At 35.9% G+C, this 20,231-nt stretch overlaps 1 protein-coding gene across 1 annotated transcript in view; it reads left to right on the plus strand.

Annotated features, from left to right (window-relative positions):
- LOC106807884 (vacuolar protein sorting-associated protein 13D-like) overlaps positions 1–20,231 on the plus strand; it is a 77,122-nt gene that overhangs the window by 56,369 nt on the left and 522 nt on the right. Inside the window, exon 45 of the mRNA XM_014810376.1 lies at positions 19,719–19,955. Coding sequence (XP_014665862.1) covers positions 19,719–19,955 — 237 coding nt within the window. The remainder of the gene's footprint in view (positions 1–19,718; positions 19,956–20,231) is intronic.

The following is a 20,231-nucleotide window of genomic DNA, read 5'->3' on the forward strand; positions in this document are numbered from 1 at the left end:
AATTAGATAGTATTATTAGTATATTATTCTTTTAATTAATATTATAACTATTAATTACTAATTAATAAATTAATTTTTAATTGAAAATTTTATATAATTTATATTCTCTATATTTATATATGGAATTATTGAGGTATTATATTTTGATATATGATTTAATGATGATTAGATTTTTTCGAGGAGTAAATTTAAATGATTCGATCTTTATGATTAATTAGATAATTATATCATTATTAATTTTAAAAATTTTTTTTACATTTTTGATTTTTTAAGGATTTATCTGATCAGATTTGTTGTGATATTTATTAAATAGATTAATATTTAATATTGAATTATATAAATAAATATATTATATATTTCATAGATTATTTGATTTTGATTATTTTATTTGATAATTGATATTTTATTATTATATAAATATTTTATATTTTTAAGATTTTTTTTGATCTTTAATATATTCTTAGTATATAGTTTTATAAATCTTTATCTATTATATATATATATATTAATATTTTCTGTTATAAAAATTTTATTGATTTTTTATGAATTTTTCTAATTTAGAAGATCCAAATTTAGGTATATTAGAAGATTATTTTTGATGTTACTTAAATCTAATAATTAATATATAAGTTGAATATTATTTATTTATGTTATATTATAGTTTAGATTAGAATTAGTTTAATTTTTTATTTTATTTCAATTTACATCTTTATTATTTGATTTTTTATTTTCATTATATAAATTATTTGTTTGTTAAATAATATATTATTTCTAATGTAATATTAAATCATCATTTTTATAATATTATTATGTTATTATATGTTTTTATTTATTAATATTTTGTTATTATTAATTTTCTTATGTTTTAGTATTATTTGATTTAATATTAAATATTATGATTTATATTATTGATGTAACTTAATTTAATATATATATTTTATATTTATTTTTTATTAATAATCATAATTAGTAAATAGGATTTAATTATTTAATTTTATAATATTATTATGATTTATTTTTTAATATTAATTATAATTAATTATTTATTTTTATTAGTTTATTTTTATAAATTTTATTATGATTAGTTTATTATTTATATATATAATAATTTTTGTATTAAAATTTATATATAGTTTTATTACTTAAATATTTATGATAATTCATATTAATTTATTTTAACTTAATATGATTTTTAATAATTATTTTTATTTTTTATTAGATATTTTTTTATATTTTTTATATCATTGATTACAATTTGTAATTATATTTTTTTTTATAATGATATTCATCTTATTTTATCATTAAATAATGAGATTAATTTTTGTATTAAATTATTTTTAAATTTATATATGATTTGATCAAATTATATAAATAATAATAAATTATTTTATATAATAAATTTTTTTATAATATATTATTATTTTTATTATTATATTATAAATCAGATAAATTTTTTATTTATCCATATTATTACTTGTTGTAATTTTATTGATTATTATTATTAATTAATTTTATGTTAAATTTAATATATATAATTATATTAATTAATATTTACTATTTTTTAATCATTTTTCTATTTTATTACTTACGGATTCCATAGAACTGGGTTTCAATATTATGTTTTTTTTGATTAATGGAATTAAATATTTTAAATTATTTTTTATATTTATATATTATCATTTAATTTTAATTAATTATTTACGTAATTTTTTTAATCTTAAAATGTATATTTTGTGAATAATTTATTATAATTGAGGAGTGATTTTTTATTGATATTTAATAGAGTATATGGTTATTAATTTAGATATTTATTTTTAGTATATGATATAAGAGTGTATTTTTCATATTATTTTAGATTTCAAAATTAGGAATCTATTTTCTTTTTATATGATTTATTTATTATTAATTACTTATATATTTTTTATTATATTATAATTTATGATAATTATAATTAGGATTTATATAATAATAAGTATAATATGATAATTATATTCATTTAAACTTGATTTTTAATTATTATATAATATAATTAAGATTCTAATATATTTATTATATGTACAATAAATTATATAATACTTCTTATATTTATATATTGTTATTTATTATATATTAATTTTTTTTTTAATTTATTTTCTATTAAATTTATTATTTTCTTATTTTAATTTTAAGTATAATTTTATGATCATCATTATTATATAATTACATTTTTTATTCAATTTATATTATAATTGGAATATATTTTATGTGAATTTATTTTTATAAATATTGAAAATTGGATATGATGATTTTTATAATGTTATATTATTTCGATTTAATATGAATTTTATTTTTATATATGATGTTTTATTTATAATTTAATATAATTTTATTTATATATTAGATGTATTATATGAATCTATTAATTAATCATAATGATTAATCTTAATATTAATTTATATTTTATTTTATATTTATATTTTTATTTTATATTATTTTATTTTTTCTATTATATCTAATGATAATTAGGTTTTTTATTTACGTAAATAATTTATAATTTTATTTAATTATTGATATTTATTATTAATATCTTAATAATATTTAATATTAATCATTTATTTCATTGATATATATATTAATTGTTTTTTATTCATTTATTATAATATTTATATTATTATTGATATATTATACTTTTTTTCTTGATATTTATTAATTTTATTTAAATTTTATATATGATTTTAAATTTTAATAGATAGAATTTTATTAGGATTATATTGTATTTTTATATTTATTAATTGTATGATTAATTTATAATTATATTTATTATATATTCATTTTAATGATTCTGTTATTTGTTTAATTTATTTCTTTTTTATAATAGAATTTATTATATTTATTTTATTAATATCTATTATATTTTTTTATTAATTTTAGTTTTATTAATTACTATATAATTATATTAATATTTTATAGCATTATTTTTATGTCTATAATTTAATATGATATTTATTATCATATATTTTATATTTCTATTATATTTTATTATGTATATTTTATTTAATATACATATTATACCTTTATTTTCGAAGAAATAGGAATTTATATTTATGTATAAGATCAATATTATTTGAGTTAATTTATTTTTTATCTGTTATTAATTATGATAATCAAATTTTTTTAATGATGATGATATTAGTTATATTAATTATTGGAATTTATATATTATGTATATTAATATTAAAAATAAATATTTTATATGATTTTATTATTCATTATTCATCATGATTGTTGATTTGTAATTTATGATTTTTATCATTAGTATATTATACTTTATTTTATATATATATGTTTTTATATATAGATTAATTTTAACTATGATTATATAATAGCGTTATAGGCATTTATATCTTATTGATAGCTGAATTTTTATATTAATTATAATGTTATTTTTAATTTTTTTATTCTATAATTATATAAATTTATTTTTATTAGGAAATTTATTATTTATAGAAATTTATTCGATATTATATAATATTTTGAATTTTATTAATAATTGATATTATTATTCTTATTATATAGAATATTAATATTATTTGATTTATATTTATATTTAATCTTTATAGTATATTTATTTATATAGTTATTTATTATATATTCTATCATTATTTATTTTATAGTTATATAATTTTTATATAATGTTTATCTCTACATATTTTATTTTTTATATCTTGATTAATTTTTATATTATAACTCTCATCAATTTATATTTATATTATTATAATATGATTAAGATTTTTATATATAATTATCTTATATTTTTGATGGATATTAATTATTATATTATTTATGGAAAATTTTCTTTAAAATTATAATATTTGAATTTAATTTATTTATTTTTGATTTTAAAATTATTTATATCATATCATCGATAAATGGATAAAATTATGTTAAATTATTATTTATTTTTTGATTTATTTATTGATATCTAATTTATTTAATTTTATATATCATTTATTTATTGAGTATAAGATGTATTATTAAATTTTTATATAAATATTTTTATATGAGATTGATTATTGTTTTTTATTTATATTGATTTATTATTAATTTTATCACATAATTTATTATTAATTATATAATATATGATATTATACGTTATTTTATATAATTAATATATATAATTATAATCTTAAATTCTTATATGTTATGTGAATTTTTTTAGATATTTTATGATTATTAGATTTTACTATTATATTTTTTATTGATTTTATTTATTATAAATATTTTTTATTAATTTTATTTTAAATTAATTTTATTTTATTAGATATTATATTTTTATCTATATTTTATTGAATATAATTATTTTTTTAATTATCATTAATGAAATATTATAATATAGCTTTATATTATAAATAATAAATGTATTTTTTAATTTTTAATTTTTTATTTATTATATTTTTATTTTATTTTAGAATAATTAAATTATTTGATTTATTTATTTTTTTTTATATTATTTAATTTATATTATTTAATGTTTTAATATTATTTATTATTTTTTTATCAAAAATTAATGTTTTTATAATAAATTTTAATTTTTAGATTTATTAAATATATTTTATTATTTATATATTTTTATTTATTATATTTTGATTATAATCTTATTATAAGATTATAATTATTTTAAAATATTATATAGAAGGAATCAGTATGCTAGTGGTAAGTTGGTGCTGGGATAGGACAGGAATCATATGCTAGTGTGGTAAGTTGGTGCTGGATAGGAAGGAATCATATGTATGTGGTAGTTGGTGTGGGATAGAAGAATCATATGCCTAGTGGCAAGTTTCTGTGTGGGATAGGAATGAATCATATTACGTAGTGGTAAGTTGGTGTGGGATAGGAATGACATCATATACTAGTGCGTAAGTTGGTGTGGGATAGGAAGGATCATATGCTAGTGGTAAGTTGTGTGGGATAGGAAGGAATCATATGTAGCGGTAAGTAGGTGTGGATAGGAAGGAATCATATGCTAGCGGTAAGTTGGTGTGGGATAGGAATGAATCGTATTGCTAGTGGTAAGTTGGTGTGGGATAGGAGGATCATATGCTAGTGGTAAGTTGGTGTGGATAGGAATGAATCATATGCCTATGTAAGTTGCGAGTGTGTGCGATAGGAATGAATCATATGCTAGTGGTAGTTGGTGTGGGATAGGAAGGAATCATATGCTAGTGCGGTGAGTTTGGTGTGGACTTAGGAACTGGAATCAATATATGTTGGTAACGTTGGTGTGGATAGCGAGAATTCATATGCTAGTGGTAAGTTTTGGTGTGGGATAGGAATGAATCATATGCTAGTGGTAAGTTGGTGTGGGATAGGAAGGAATCATATACTAGTGGTAAGTTGGTGTGGGATAGGAAGGAACCATATGCTAGTGGTGAGTAAATGTAAGGTGTAGGTGATCCCTACCCTGAACTATTTCAAGTTGACTCCCCCCTTTGCTAGCAGTAAGAGACCACATGGAATATAGTAGCGATAAGAATCCATGTAAACATCCATGTTTAATCTACCTCTGGGAATAGAGAAAGAGAGATATGGGGGGTAGAAGTGTCACATCTCGTGCCTGCACTACCTGATAACAAGGGTTAATAGTGACAAATTTCCCATTATTATACCCCCTCAAACGAAGTTTGAAGGGGGTATATCAGTTGTATATAGGAGTCATCTTACGAGGTCGGTCGGTCAGTCCGTTGCAAAAAGATAGTGGCCCGAACTACTTCCACAGTTTGCAAGAGATTCCAGTCAAACTTCATACACTTGATCACCATGAAGTTTAGATGTGTGTGACATATTTTGTGTGTGCATCGGTCAAGGCGTTGCCATGGAAACAGTATCTCATCGTTTGTTATACCCCCGCCATGCAAAAGGTTTGTGGCGTGAACTACTTCCACAGTTTTCAAGGGATTCCAATGAAACTTCATACACTTGGTCACCATGAAGTGTAGATGTGCGTGACATATTTTGCGTGTGTAGTGGTCAAGGCATTGTCATGGAAACCGTATCTCATCTTCTTTTCTTTTTCTTTTTTAAATTCCATCAAATTTTTTGTGTTTCGTGTATTCTTTACTCATAATATATGCCACACCATGACCTTCCATTTCCCCTCCGACAAAGCGGTATTGCGGGAGTATTAATTCAGTATTCATTATTCATATGTCATATTTCATATTTATTTTTCATTATTCATTCATTTGTCACTTGTCATTGTCAACCCCAGTCTGATAAGCATTTGAGTACCGTGGCGTTACAGACCTCGCTTGTTCTCACAGGTGCCTATTCTGATTGCTTCCTTGCTTGCTTGCATCACAGCTAATCTATAATGCTAAGCTAATCTGTAAATATCCACGAATAATCTACCTCCGTGAAGAGAGAGAGATGTAGGCGGTAGACTTGTCATGTCTTGTGCCTGCACTACCCGAAGAGCATTTGAGTAGTTCTCACAGACGCCGGTTCTGTGCTTGCTTGCTCGCGTCACAGCCTGCTCGTTCTCACAGATGCGCTGCGCACGGACGCTGGACGGATGAGCGCGGCAACGGCGAGCGTCGTCAGCGCGAACCCGCTCACCATGGCAACGGGCATCCTGACGAAGCGCATGCCCGTCGACCGGGTGAGTCAGCAGGCGTTCGAGGTGCGCGTCAACATCACCGACACCGAGCTCGTCGTCGTCGAGGACCCGGGCAAGTGGGACACGAACGCCGTCATACTGAAGGTGCGTAGGTCACCGCGCGGGGGTGCAGACATCCTCCGCTCTGCCACGCCCTCTACACCCTGATGTAGGTGTGGTGTCGGTGGGGGAGCTACATGGAGGTGCTGCACCCCCCGCCGCATGCGCGCGAACACCCTCCCTCACTGCTGGGGAAGGAGGGGGTGGGCCGGCGAACCCCCTCCCGCACCCCCATGAAAGGAGGGAGTGCCTCCCCAACCCCCTGCCTCTCCCCTGGGAAAGGAGATAATGTCTTCCCGTGAATGTTCTTTCTTGCCCTCCCACCCTCTGTCCTACCCACCCCACCCCCAGGCAAGAGGGGCATGGCTCAGTGAACTGCCTCCCTAACCCCTGGGGAAGTAGTGGGTGGCCCAGCAAACCCTCCCCCTTACCACCACAGAAGGAGGGATTGCTCCCCTAACTCCATCCTTCACACCTGGATAAGGAGGTGATGCCCCCCACAGGCTCCCCTCTCTCCCTCACCCCAAGGGAAAAGGGGTTGAACCTTCTCTTTCACCCTGTTGGTGGTGGGGAAAGAGAGGTACCCTGGCGATGGAGGTAAAAGGGCAGTAGGGAAAAGAAAAAAAAGGAGTAGGGTTTTCTCCTTCCTATATTTGTTCTCATACCCTATATATGTATCATGTATGTATATTGGTATACATGTGATATACATATATATGGTATGAGGACAAATACCTCCCTGGACAATAACCCCCCCCCCCAGACAGTTTTCCCGCCCCTGGATCAATAACATGGCAGTAAGAATAGATGTTTCTCCTGCTGACTGATACGCTGCTGCAGTCATTTAGCAACGATGTTCACTTGTCATATTTGCAGGCGACGGCGGTGCTCTCCTACCGACGCCAGGTGCTGGACAAGCCGCTGAGCTTGTCGCTAAGCAACCTGGAGGTGTTCTCTTGTTGTGCTCGGCCTCGAGGAGGACAGCGCCTCTCCATCATTTGACCACTCGCAGCCAACGTTGACATCAATGGCAAGTACAGTCCGAGCAAGAGTGCGGGCCTGCTCGATGTTGATGCACGCACCGATCGACAACACACTGGAGGTATGTGTGAGGAGCACGGTTTGGCGGGGGGGGGCGACTAGTTTTGTCGAGTTGACAGGCTGTCTCATGGTATAGGCAAAACTCTTAATAGTTAGGGAATGAATATTATGGTAAAGCATTTTAAAAGTTGAAGAATAACAGGAAAACACGGACTGACAGTTTTGTGATGCTACCCATTGAGCTGCCGATGCAGCCACGCTGAAAGAAATTTTTTTGATATGACGTGTTGTAGATATCGATCAACTCTCTGAATGTGCGTCTGTCATTCCATGACATCATGCTCTTCCTCGCCATCGCCAATCGAATCCCGGAGAGAGTTGCAGCCTGCCACCAACAGTCAGTCGATACAAGCTACATTATGGTTAGTAAGGACCTAAATGACTTGCTGAAGTTGATGCAGAGAGTAGTTAAGGAGTGGTTGGTATTGTTATGGATTGACCTGAATCTAACCAGAACAAGAACATTTTAGGATGAGTTGTGGCAATCACAATTGTTATGCCAATAAATATTATTCCTGGTAACGTCATTTTTAGCTCACCTTGACATCGTCAAGCTGAGCTATTGCCATGGGCCATCGTACGTCCGTCCGTCCGTCCGTCCGTCAACATTTCGCTTCAGTCAACGATAACTCAGGAACCGTTTGGTCCACATGTTTGAAATTGGCGTATTAGTTGCTTTTCGAGCCAGGGCAATTTTTTGGAAAAATGGGAATTGTGATTAGTCAGTTCAAGTTCAACGGATTATGCTCATTTTTTGGTATTGTGAATGAATAAGGGCTAGGGGTTTTGATATTTAAAAATAATTATGCAAATTAGATAGGGTATGGCAATTATATAGCATATTATATAGACACAAACAGTCTGTGGTGTCCACTCGTCTGGTTTGTTTTACAAGATTTTCATTGACAATATCTTTAATGCAAAATTGGTATTTCCTCTCCACCCTTGCTATAAAATGTCTTATATTAGAGTAAAGATTTACAAAACATGTCGGAACGCAGCTATAACCTATTTATTTCAAACCCCATCGCTACAAAGCGGGTATAGGCGCCATCTACGCGTCACAAATGTTGTTCATTTTGGTTTATAAATTATTATTGCGATATACAGATGGCAATCATTTCTATAATGTACGTCGATGGTTGTTCATTAAACTGACTTCTTCTTACTCACTCATTTGTGTCCTTTTTTTGTGGTGAGCTACAGTGTCATTGACACTTTCATTTATTAATTTTCTTCACCAGCAACAGAGATAGAGACGGCTCCTCAGCTCGGATTTTACCGAACCTGACTGCCAGATGGCGCTGCTGCCTGTGGCGGTCATGTAGGCGATGCCGCAATGTGTGCTGACAGAATGCCCTGTCTGGCGTTGGTGACGCACAATCCCCATGGATTCAAGATCGGCGTTTTGGAGATGTGTCCATGTTGACACTAAAGGTGACTGGCACGTGTGCGCAGTCTGCCTCATAGACGACTGCAAGGACTCACGATGTGCCACTAGCCGAGTTTAATATCAATGGTATGTCAGCATGTGGGTTAAACCCTCACAAGGTAGCTAGCTTGTGTGTAATTATTGTCTAGATTACATAGTTATTGCAACAGGAATGCACCCACCTAGCTGAAATGGTGCTTACCTCTATTATCATACCTGTGTAAATCATCTTAAAGAGATTCATGTTTGTGATAATAGACAACTAATGTTTTAGCATTATTGCATGTAAGATAATTAATTGCCCTAATATCTTTTCCTTCTTTCCGAGTATTAGACATGCAACTGTTAGAGCACATAGGTTGGTGTGTTGCTAGGTTTTATCTGAACACCACATGGAGCTCCAGCCTCATGGTGTGCGCTAATGGTGCTGTCACCATAGACTTCTACAACAGGAACCTGTCTGGATGGGAACCAAGTGCTTGACCCTGGAGTGCAGTTATATTACACGACATTCCTAATATAATGTGTCCAATACGTCTGTCATTTTAAAGCAACATGCTTCAAAGATATACTGACTGCACTGAGTTACTTAACATTCATGTATCAACTAATTATCTGACTGATAACTATTTAATAATTGTACTGCGTGAATGGGAAATGTGTATGAACAGCTCGTGGTGGGCTAGTTCGATGACACATTTCCTTCCATATTACTGACTTAGTCAATCTATGCTTTATTCTGTGCTTGCTTATGTCGTTAACAAAATGATGTGGCTAGCTACGAGTTTTGAATCAAAGTAGCTGCATTCTAGCCTATATATTCTTTATTAGTAATAATGGAACTATGTTTTATTCAAAGGAATATACTCGCCTAAAGGAATAGGTGACTACTGTGTTCTCGATTTGTCAATGGCAGTCAATTGATCCTTGTTCTCAGGAACACATGTGACATGGCAGCAGCGAATGTCTGATGGCAGCAATGCTGGCAAGCTAGTCGTGGCTGTAGGAGAGCAAGACCAACAAGCTGATGTGAACCTAACCAGCAAGTTGCTGGAGCAATACAGCAGCCACAAGGACACATGGATGGAGGAGTACCACACTTTGGCAAGAGGAAGTATGCATGTAGCTACTCACATTATACAACTGCATAATGCATTTTAAGTACTACTACCTAAACACATGTATACTCAGTAGTATCAGTGGTAGTGGTAGTAGGTACTAGTAGTAGTAGTAGTAGTAGCCAGTAGCAGAGTAGGCAGTAGCAGGTAGCAAGTAGCAGTAGCAGTTTAGTCGCAGCGCAGTAGCTAGCCAGCAGCCAGCAGCAGCAGCAGCGCGAGCAGCAGTAGATCATCGCTGCTGTTTGCGTCGCCGTCGGTAGTAGTTGTACTAGGAAAAAAAAAAAAATTAGTCATTCATGATGTTCATGCTACTTGACTGAATACCCTTGCATCAGAGCTTAGTCTAAAAACTCACGTTGCGACCATATTTTGAAAATTTATTGTTACTGTTGCTTCGAAGAAAGCTCCATTTTCACTTCATCTCGCCAGAGACAGTGAGCAGGGAATTGCCGTGCGTGTAGTGTTTGCTGGAGTATGCTGGCGTGGTTGCACTGATGGCCTTCTTTCGCAGTGGGGCCAGCGCAGACGCTTGCCATTCATGGCATTCACACTGCACAATAACAGTGGCAGCCTACCTGCGCTTCTACACACAGACGGCTACTCCAGTAAAAGGTACAGTGAACATTGGTTAGTCGGGTGGTGCTTTTTCATTTTTGCTAGCCTCGGCATGAGCTTGGTATGTACGATTTTAGTTTAGATTGCAATTTGATTGATCATGAGATAACATATGTAGATTTTTAGCTCAGCTGACGGAAGTCAGATGCAGCTTGGAGAATCGCATGAATGTCTGTCGGTCCGTGCTGTCAACAGCTTACGGCACAAATCTTAACGCGCTACGTACGATCTTGATATTCGGAACGTTCGGGGGGGGGGGGCATGGAGACGTGAAAAGGACTCGGGATGTCGAATTTGGGGTCAAGGGTCAAAGGTCAAGAATGTGTCAAATGGGGGAATATTTCCCCTTTAAAGGGACAGGTAGCCTCTAGGATTTTACTGCATACAACTGTACTTACTGTTATAACAAATCGTTATACCCCCACGTATTTGTTACAGATACCTAATTTAATTGTTATAATTAATTTACACACCAATGCTACGAAATTTGAATAGTGCCATGACACCGCGCGACCGTGCTGCCACCCCGAAAAAGTTGCGTATTTGACAATTTATTTTGCACGTTACAGACCGAGGGCTATCACAAAAGTGGAAATTATATTTATACTAACATGCTATTTAACGAACAATATTCATTTTAGGGCAAATTTATCCATATTATAACTGATACTATATGTCGTTTATAAGATATTACATCCTTTGCTTTTAAATGAATAAATAAGAAACACCCTCGGTCTGTAGCCCTTGACTGAAAGTGTTTTGGCGCAACTTATCAGATCATGCGCTTTTAGTGGCGCCACCCGTCGTTGTAATCAAACTGTAGTCGTTAGTTTTTAAAACACTTTTTTAATAATATTTCTTAATTGGTGATTGAACCTATGAAAACTTTTTATGTAGCCTAATATTTAACCTAAATTAACTGAAAATAACCCTAGAACCTAGAGTAAACGATCCCTTTAACTTAAGGTATAGGAGGAAATTACGGGAATTGCCGGCACAAATTCTCACGGCTCGACCTACGGCTCTTAATATTAGATGTATAGTGGTGATGGGGAGGAAACCCATCACCAGCGCAAATTGGAGTCACAGGTCAAAGGGCAGTGGGGAAAAGGTCAGATATCAGACATTTTCTGAGGACATGCGTCTAACGGACCGACGTGCCAAAACTTTTTGTTTCAGCGCTGACCTATCCATTTTTATCACTTTATTGAAAGGACCGTGAACTCTACTCTCTGCTGACGTTCGAAGGAGTTAAGTATCTGATAATCTTTTGACCCTCAAGAGGAGGGGTTAACATGGATTTTTTGACTGTTAACAAAGGACTGAACTGCTTTTTGCTATTAGAGCCCCGTTCCATCCGTCCCTCCTCCACCCTCCCCTCCACCCACCCTCTCCCCACCACCACCCTACGCTCGCTCTCATGCTTATCCATGATAACGTTATATATAGCGAAAGTCATTAAAGTTACACACCTATATCTTTATTACTGTAACTACGGTATAGCAAAGCCTATCAAACGCGCGGTGCGGCGGAGGCGCGCACTTGATTCGGTTGCAGTGGAGTTTATCAGAAGAATACCCGGCTTACAGTACACGTCAGTTGAGCGCTGTCGCTCTGCGGGCACTTGTTATACGTTTTTCTCATTTATTTTAGCTTATTTGATTTGTTCTTACTGCAGTCTAACAAACCTGTTCATTACTCGATGCTACTGTCTCTATCTACCCTGGTTACTAGGATAATACCAGTTGTAGTAATACTGTAATAACAATTTATCATTGTGCAATATGTATAGCCAACGGGTGTGTTGTTCGTTTTTCAGGCGGTCGACAAGAGGCGCCTCACAGCTTGTTGTGAACAAACAAATTGCGAGTGCGCCGCCACAGTGGGTCGAGGGTCCCCACGGCTCTGAGATCCCTTTCTTCCTCGATTAGCATCGGGCAAGCTTCGACATAGAGGTGAGGCAACCATATTATGTATAGTGGAGTGTGTGGTGGAAGCAAGATACCTGCAGGCGGGGCAGATGTATATGTGTGTTCGTGTGCCGCTATCTCGGCTGACACATGTTCTGGAATGTTCTGTAGGAAACGCCATGCAGCAGCGTCATCATCAGCATTATTTTTGCCGTTGAGGGCTGGGAGCCAGATGTCACCGGTGACGTCGGACAAGGTCGGATTTATGGAGACATGCCGAGCCGGAGCTTTTCACGACCGTGGTCAGTGTGATGTTGCACCAACGTATATATATATATATATATATATATATATATATATATATATATATATATAATTATATATATATATATATATATATATATATATATTATACTATATACTAAATAAATGACAAGCATCATTAATCAACAACCTCAGTTGATGGACCTTAATTAACCAACTAACTGTACTGTGTACTATAACAGAAAATAATAAAAACAAAGTGTGCAATGCTAGATTATTGGAAATCCAACGTTTGCTATCCGTAATATATTATCACTTATAACTATTATAACTGTACGGAGAGATATAGTATACAAGACAATCTGGTGATTGTTAATACCATATATACACTCGTAATAACTGCAAATTTGGCCTCAGATTTCAACCCTGTATTTGCTCTGCGGTTTATAAGTGCGCCATACTGTGAGGGGAAATATACTAGGCGCAATACTTGGTTACCCGATTCAAATTGAGGTGCGGCTTATAGGCGCCCGCGGTTATTACGCGATCATATACGGTAATTGATAACCTTGGTCTTGACCTTCCTGGTGCAGTACATGGAGCAGGTGCCAGCAAGGGTGGTGTTTGATGTGCGCATGGAGGGCAGTGCTCGTAAGGTGGTCACAGTGCGGTCAGCTCTCAGGCTCGTTAACAAGCTTGAGGAACAGGTTGAGGTCCGGCTACAGAAGGCTGTTGGTCAGATAGGAGGTTGGTGTCCCGAGAGGCATTGTGTGTTGTAGTGAGCACTTGTCTTCGATGAGCACTTACTGTTCCGTTGATTTACTTTACGAAATAATCGTCACACTCTGTAAGCAAGTGATTTTTAAGATAACTTATTATAAAATCATAGACACAACTCATTAAATAAGTTCATTCGGTTGGTAGATAATAAAGCTATCTTGGTTAATTTCTACTCAACCGTGTTCATCAAAACGTACTGCTGACGTTTGGCCTCCTATCAGGACGCTTTCTCAAAGCTGACTGAAGTTATCAGATTTGACCACCAGATGGTGTAGTGGTCAACAGCTTGGTCCACACGTGACTGACTCTGTTGACTGGTCGGCGAAACGTCAGCAGTACGTTTTGATCAACACGGTTGAGTAAAAATTAACCAAGATAGCTCTATCATAGACATAGTACTAAAGCGTCACATTTGCTGATTACGTGATAGTGAACTTGCCATTGTGGGTGTAGCTTGCCATTTTTTGTTTGGCACAGCTACAAAATTGCTAAAGATGGAGCCCAACTCGTCACAATCTGTGCCAATCACCCATGTTGGCACAGAGATAGGGGTTCGACCTATCAGCACTTGCCCATTAAACTTCTGTTCCAAGCCTATCAGCTGGAGTCATGTGATGAAACCAGGCGATATATCAGATGGCATGCGCTCCTGTGAAGCAAGTGCCACGGGGGCTGATACATATAGGTTTGTACACCCATGCTCACGTATGGCAAAGAATGCCATCTTCAAACAATGTTCTTTGTGGATAAACCAATGTTCTTTGCAGGCTGTCATGTTTCTTGTATTTCGTAACTCCAGATGTTCACTGTTCATAGCCATTAATGTTTACTGTTTGCACCTGCAGATATTCATTATTTGCCTCTACGAATCTTCAATGAGTGCAACTCCGGAGCATGTTAAGCATTTAATGTTCACCCTTGTCCTGTGCTTACTAGGTTCTGCGTGTCTGTGAAAAGTGAGAGTTACGTAGCAGTGGTGGATGGCTGCGGGGCCCCTGCACACCCCGGCTACACGGTGACATTCTTTCCGCCCGTCGTGCTTGTCAACCTGCTGCCGTATGACGTAAGCTACTATGTGAAGCCGACGCGCATCCGCGGAGAGATCAAGCCTGGTCGCAGCGCCGCGCTCACAACGGTGAGTGCCAGGATACATGTCTGTTGTTATGTCTCCGTCGGAAGAACAATCACTACGTAATTGTATACGTTTAATACTGGTTTAATAACTCAAAACAATAGTTTACAACTTGAACACGGCATTACAGCCAGCAAGGCTGGAGCGGCCACAAACGTGTCTGCGCGTAGCTCGCGCTGCTAGCAGGTGCCAGCACAAAGAGAGCTGTTACACACACCTGCTGTGTTGTAGAATGACCTACATACTCAAAGCCATTTTTGCAGACAGCTTGTGCGGTGACAACAACTTAATAAAATAGCGTGATTTGTATCTTCTGTGATCGCAGTCATGCTAAGGCTTGATATCACAGTGGGTGGTGGACCAATGTGATCGTCGCTAATTCCTGATCAGGACGTTTTATCCCCTGGTCACGAATGATGACCACAATCCATGATCACGATAATCGTCACTAATGCTTAATCACGATTTATGACCATAGCCCCTGATCACGATCTGCCGCTATACGAAAGAGTAGTCATGATTGTGTTGTTGTGCTGCTGTGCAGGTTGACATCAGCAAGGACCTGGAGTTGGGGCTGATGCTAGAAGGTTTCCCAAACTGCAAAGAACTGCTCATCCCGGTTGGTACGACGAACTACGTCGTGCGCATGCACTTATACGACGGCCTTGGGCGCGCCCTGATGCTGAATGCCCGCATTGCCGCCCGCAGAGGTGGCTCCCTCAAGGTGAGCATTGAACCAAAGTTCGGGTCTGTTGTCAGAAACATCGCATCATCAAGTCTAAAATGTCATTCATGGCTTTTGAAGTGAAGTGTTTTGCTAACGTAATGACTTAGAGTTGAAAAAGTGTTAAATAAGTGAAATAAGAGTTAAATAAAAAGTAATTTAGAAAAGTGTGACTTAGACTTGGATGGGCCCTTAACGTACTAGTTACAAGTGGTAGGCAGAGAACGTCAGGTATGGTGTGGTACATAGCTTTTAGAATATTGTATTAAAAAAAATACTGTATTATATGATTTATAATATATTTCAATACCTGGTAGCCGCAATCAATAACATTCAACCGATTATCTTCGATCCTCGATGATCGATGATGAAATTCCAACCTATATTGAATAGATTTTATCAATTTAATATTTTGATAAGATCAAACTAATGCATCTAATGTTCTGTTCCGATTCAGGTTTCAGTGTCAGCACTCTACTGGCTTGTCAACATGTCTGGACTGCCACTTGTCTTTAAACAAGATGGTGTCAGCAAGGAGGCGGCTGGGCAATTTGAGGAGCACGAGATCGCTCGCAGTGTGGTGCCACTGCTGTTCTCGTTTGTAAATAGTGAGGCACCCAACATGTGCACGATGCGAATCGGCAAGCAGCAGCACCGTGACAGTGTTCCAAACTGGTGCCAGAGGTTCCCGCTGGAGGCCGGCACTGGAGTCAGGCAGCTGCACGTTGTCTCGCCTGACCTGCGGCGCCCCCACTGGGTCTACAACATCGGCATCGACGTGCACGCGGGCAGAGGGCGCTACCGTGACACGAACATCGTCACCTTCGCGCCGCGCTTTCAGCTTGACAATCAGACGAACCACAAGCTGGAGTTTGCTCAGCGCGACGTTCAGAACGAGGGCAATGCTGAGCGCCACCTGTCGGCCATGCCCAAGAGTAACCTGGCCTTCCACTGGCCGAGAGCCGACAAGGAGCAGTTGTTGCGCGTGAGAGCCTGTGATATTCCAGGTTGGTACTCTGATGATCCTGTGATACTCACGGTGTCATGTAGAAACTCAACATACAGCTATTGCTTGCAAAATTGATATATGCAATTTTCTGCCCGTACCTCAGTAATTAAGTTTCAAAATCACTCTATATATGCAAAGTAGTTTTATAGTTTTCCCATTAAAATAATAAATTGGAAATTTAAATAAATCTCGTTTGCATTCGCAATCATTTCCATTCTGCAGGCTGTCTGTGGTCTGGGGGCTTTACGATCAACCACCTTGAGTCGTTTCACGTGAACATGCGTGCCAAGGATGGACGCTCGCACTTCCTGCGTGTCGAAATTCTCACAGAGGGACCGACATTCTTTGTGGTGTTCTCGAACGCGGATGATGTTCCACCACCATTCCGCATCGACAACTACTCCGATGTCCCCATACAGTACTGGCAGACGAAGGTACGTCATTTTCTCTACGTGCATGATTTGATGCATATGTCCATTATTCAATTCATGTCCGTGTTACGTGGTTTTGGAAGTTGCTAATACGGCTGTAATGTGACGCTGATCTGAGATTGAGTTAGGCAAAAGTATGTGGCATTTTCATTTACGTGTGTGCATGTGCACGTCTGTGTGTGTATATATCTATCTATCTATCTATCTATCTAAATATATATATATATATATACACCAATTCTATAAACGTCCTATTTTGAAGCACGCCAGTCGACGTACTTTCGAGCCAGGGTAATTTTTTAGCAAAAATGGGAATTGCCATTAGTCAGTTCAAGTTCAACGGATTATGATCATTTTCGGTATGTGAATGAATAAGGGCTAGGGGTTTTGATATTTAAAAAATAATTATGCAAATTAGGTAGGGTTTGCCAATTATATAGCATATTATATAGACACAAACAGTCTGTGGTGTCACACTCGTCTGGTTCGTTTTACGAGATTTCATTGACAATATCTTTAATACAAAATTGGTATTTCCTCTCCACCCTGCCGATAAAATGTCTATATTAGAGTAAAGATTTACAAAACATGTCGGAACGCAGCATAACCTATTTATTTCAAACCCCATCGCTACAAAGCGGGTATAGCGCCATCTACGGTCACAAATTGTGATTCATTTTGGTTTATAAATTATTATTGCGATATACAGATGGCAATCATTTCTATAATGTACGTCGATGGTTGCTCAATTAAAACTGACTTCTTCTTACTCACTCATTTGTGTCCTTTTTTTGTGGTGAGCTACAGTGTCATTGACACATTTTCATTTATTAATTTCTCACCAGCAACAGAGATAGAGACGCTCACTCAGCTCGGATTTACCGAACCTGACTGCCAGATGGCGCTGCTTGCCTGTGGCGGTCATGTAGGCGATGCCGCAATGTGGCTGACAGAAAATGCTGTCTGCGTGGTGACGCACAATCCCCATGGATTCAAGATCGGCGTTTTGGAGATTGTCCATGTTGACCTAAAGGTGACTGGCACGTGTGGCATCTGCCTCATAGACGACTGCAAGGACTCAGATGTGCCACTAGCCGAGTTTAATATCAATGGTATGTCAGCATGTGGGTCAAACCCTCACAAGGTAGCTAGCGTGTGTGTAATTATTGTCTAGATTACATATGTTATTGACACACAGGAATGCACACACCTAGCTGAAATGGTGCTTACCTCTATATTATCATACCTGTGTAAATCATCTTAAAGAGATTCATGTTTGTGATAATAGACACCTAATGTTATTAGCATTATTGCATGTAAGATAATTAATTGCCCTAATATCTTTTCCTTCTTCCGAGTATTAGACATGCAACTGTTAGAGCACATAGGTTGGTGTTGTTGCTAGGTTTTCATCTGAACCACCACATGGAGCTCCAGCCTCATGGTGTGGCTAATGGTGCTGTCACCATAGACTTCTACAACAGGAACCTGTCTGGATGGGAACCAGTGCTTGAACCCTGGAGGTGCAGTTATATTACACGACATTCTAATATAATGTGTCAATACGTCTGCCATTTTAAAGCAACATGCTTCAAAGATATGCTGACTGACTGAGTTACTTAACATTTATTGTATCAACTAATTTATCTGACTGATTAACTAATTTAATTAATTTAGTACTGGTGAATGGGAAAATGTATGAACAGTTCGTGTGGGCTAGTTCGATGACACATTCCCTCCCTATACTGACTTAGTCATCTATGCTTTATTCCGTGATTGCTTATGTGTTAACAAAATGATGTGGCTAGCTACGAGTTTTGAATCAAAGTAGCTGCATTCACCTAGATATCCTTTACTTAGTAATAATGGAACTATGTTTTATTCAAAGGAATATACTCGGCCTAAAGAATAGGGTGACTACTGTGTTCTCGATTTGTCAATCAGTCAATTGATCCTTGATTCTCAGGACACATGTGACATGGCAGCAGCGAATGTCTGATGGCAGCAATGCTGGCAAGCTAGTCGTGGCTGTAGAGAGCAAGACCAACAAGCTGAATGTGAACCTAACCAGCAAGTTGCTGGAGCAATACAGCAGCACCAAGGACACATGGATGGAGGAGTACCACACTTTGGGCAAGAGGAAGTATGCATGTAGCTACTCACATATACAACTGCATAATGCATTTTAAGTACTACTACCATAAACACATGTATACTCAGTAGTATCAGTGGTAGTGGTAGTAGGTACTAGTAGTAGTAGTAGTAGTAGTAGTAGATCACAAACTGTGATTCATTTTGGTTTATAAATTATTATTGCGATATACAGATGGCAATCGTTTCTATAATGTACGTTGATGGTTTCTCAATTAAAACTGACTTCTTCTTACTCACTCATTTGTGTCCTTTTTTGTGGTGAGCTACAGTGTCATTGACACTTTCATTTTTCTATTCTCATGCCTACCCTCTCCTTCACATACATTTAGCATCTGCCTGACCATACTGTTGCAGATGCACCTGCGAACAAGCGTCCGAATGTGTTTACAAACGTGCTGCAGCCGACACGCATTGCCGCGGCAACGGGGGCCGGCGTGCAGACGCTTCAGGTGGAGGTTCACTATCGCGATACACTCGACTTTACACGCCTCACCGTACTGCTCAACAACATGCGTCTTATGGGCATCTTCGACTGGTTGCTGGCCATACAGGAGTTCATAAGCACGAGCGCAGACAACCCCTATGCTAGTGGTGAGTAGCTGTGGGGTAGAAATGTATTTTATGCGACTGATGAGTAAATGTGGGATAGGAATGAATCATAATATTTTTGCTAGTGGTAAGTTGGTGTGGGATAGGAATGAATCGTATGCTAGTGGTAAGTTGGTGTGGGATAGGAATGAATCATATGCTAGTGGTAAGTTGGTGTGGGATAGGAAGGAATCATATGCTAGTGGTAAGTTGGTGTGGGATAGGAATGAATCATATGCTAGTGGTAAGTTGGTGTGGGATAGGAAGGAATCATATGCT

Source organism: Priapulus caudatus, unplaced genomic scaffold (assembly GCF_000485595.1).
Source record: "Priapulus caudatus unplaced genomic scaffold, Priapulus_caudatus-5.0.1 Scaffold240, whole genome shotgun sequence".
Taxonomy (NCBI): Eukaryota; Metazoa; Priapulida; class Priapulimorpha; order Priapulimorphida; family Priapulidae; genus Priapulus; species Priapulus caudatus.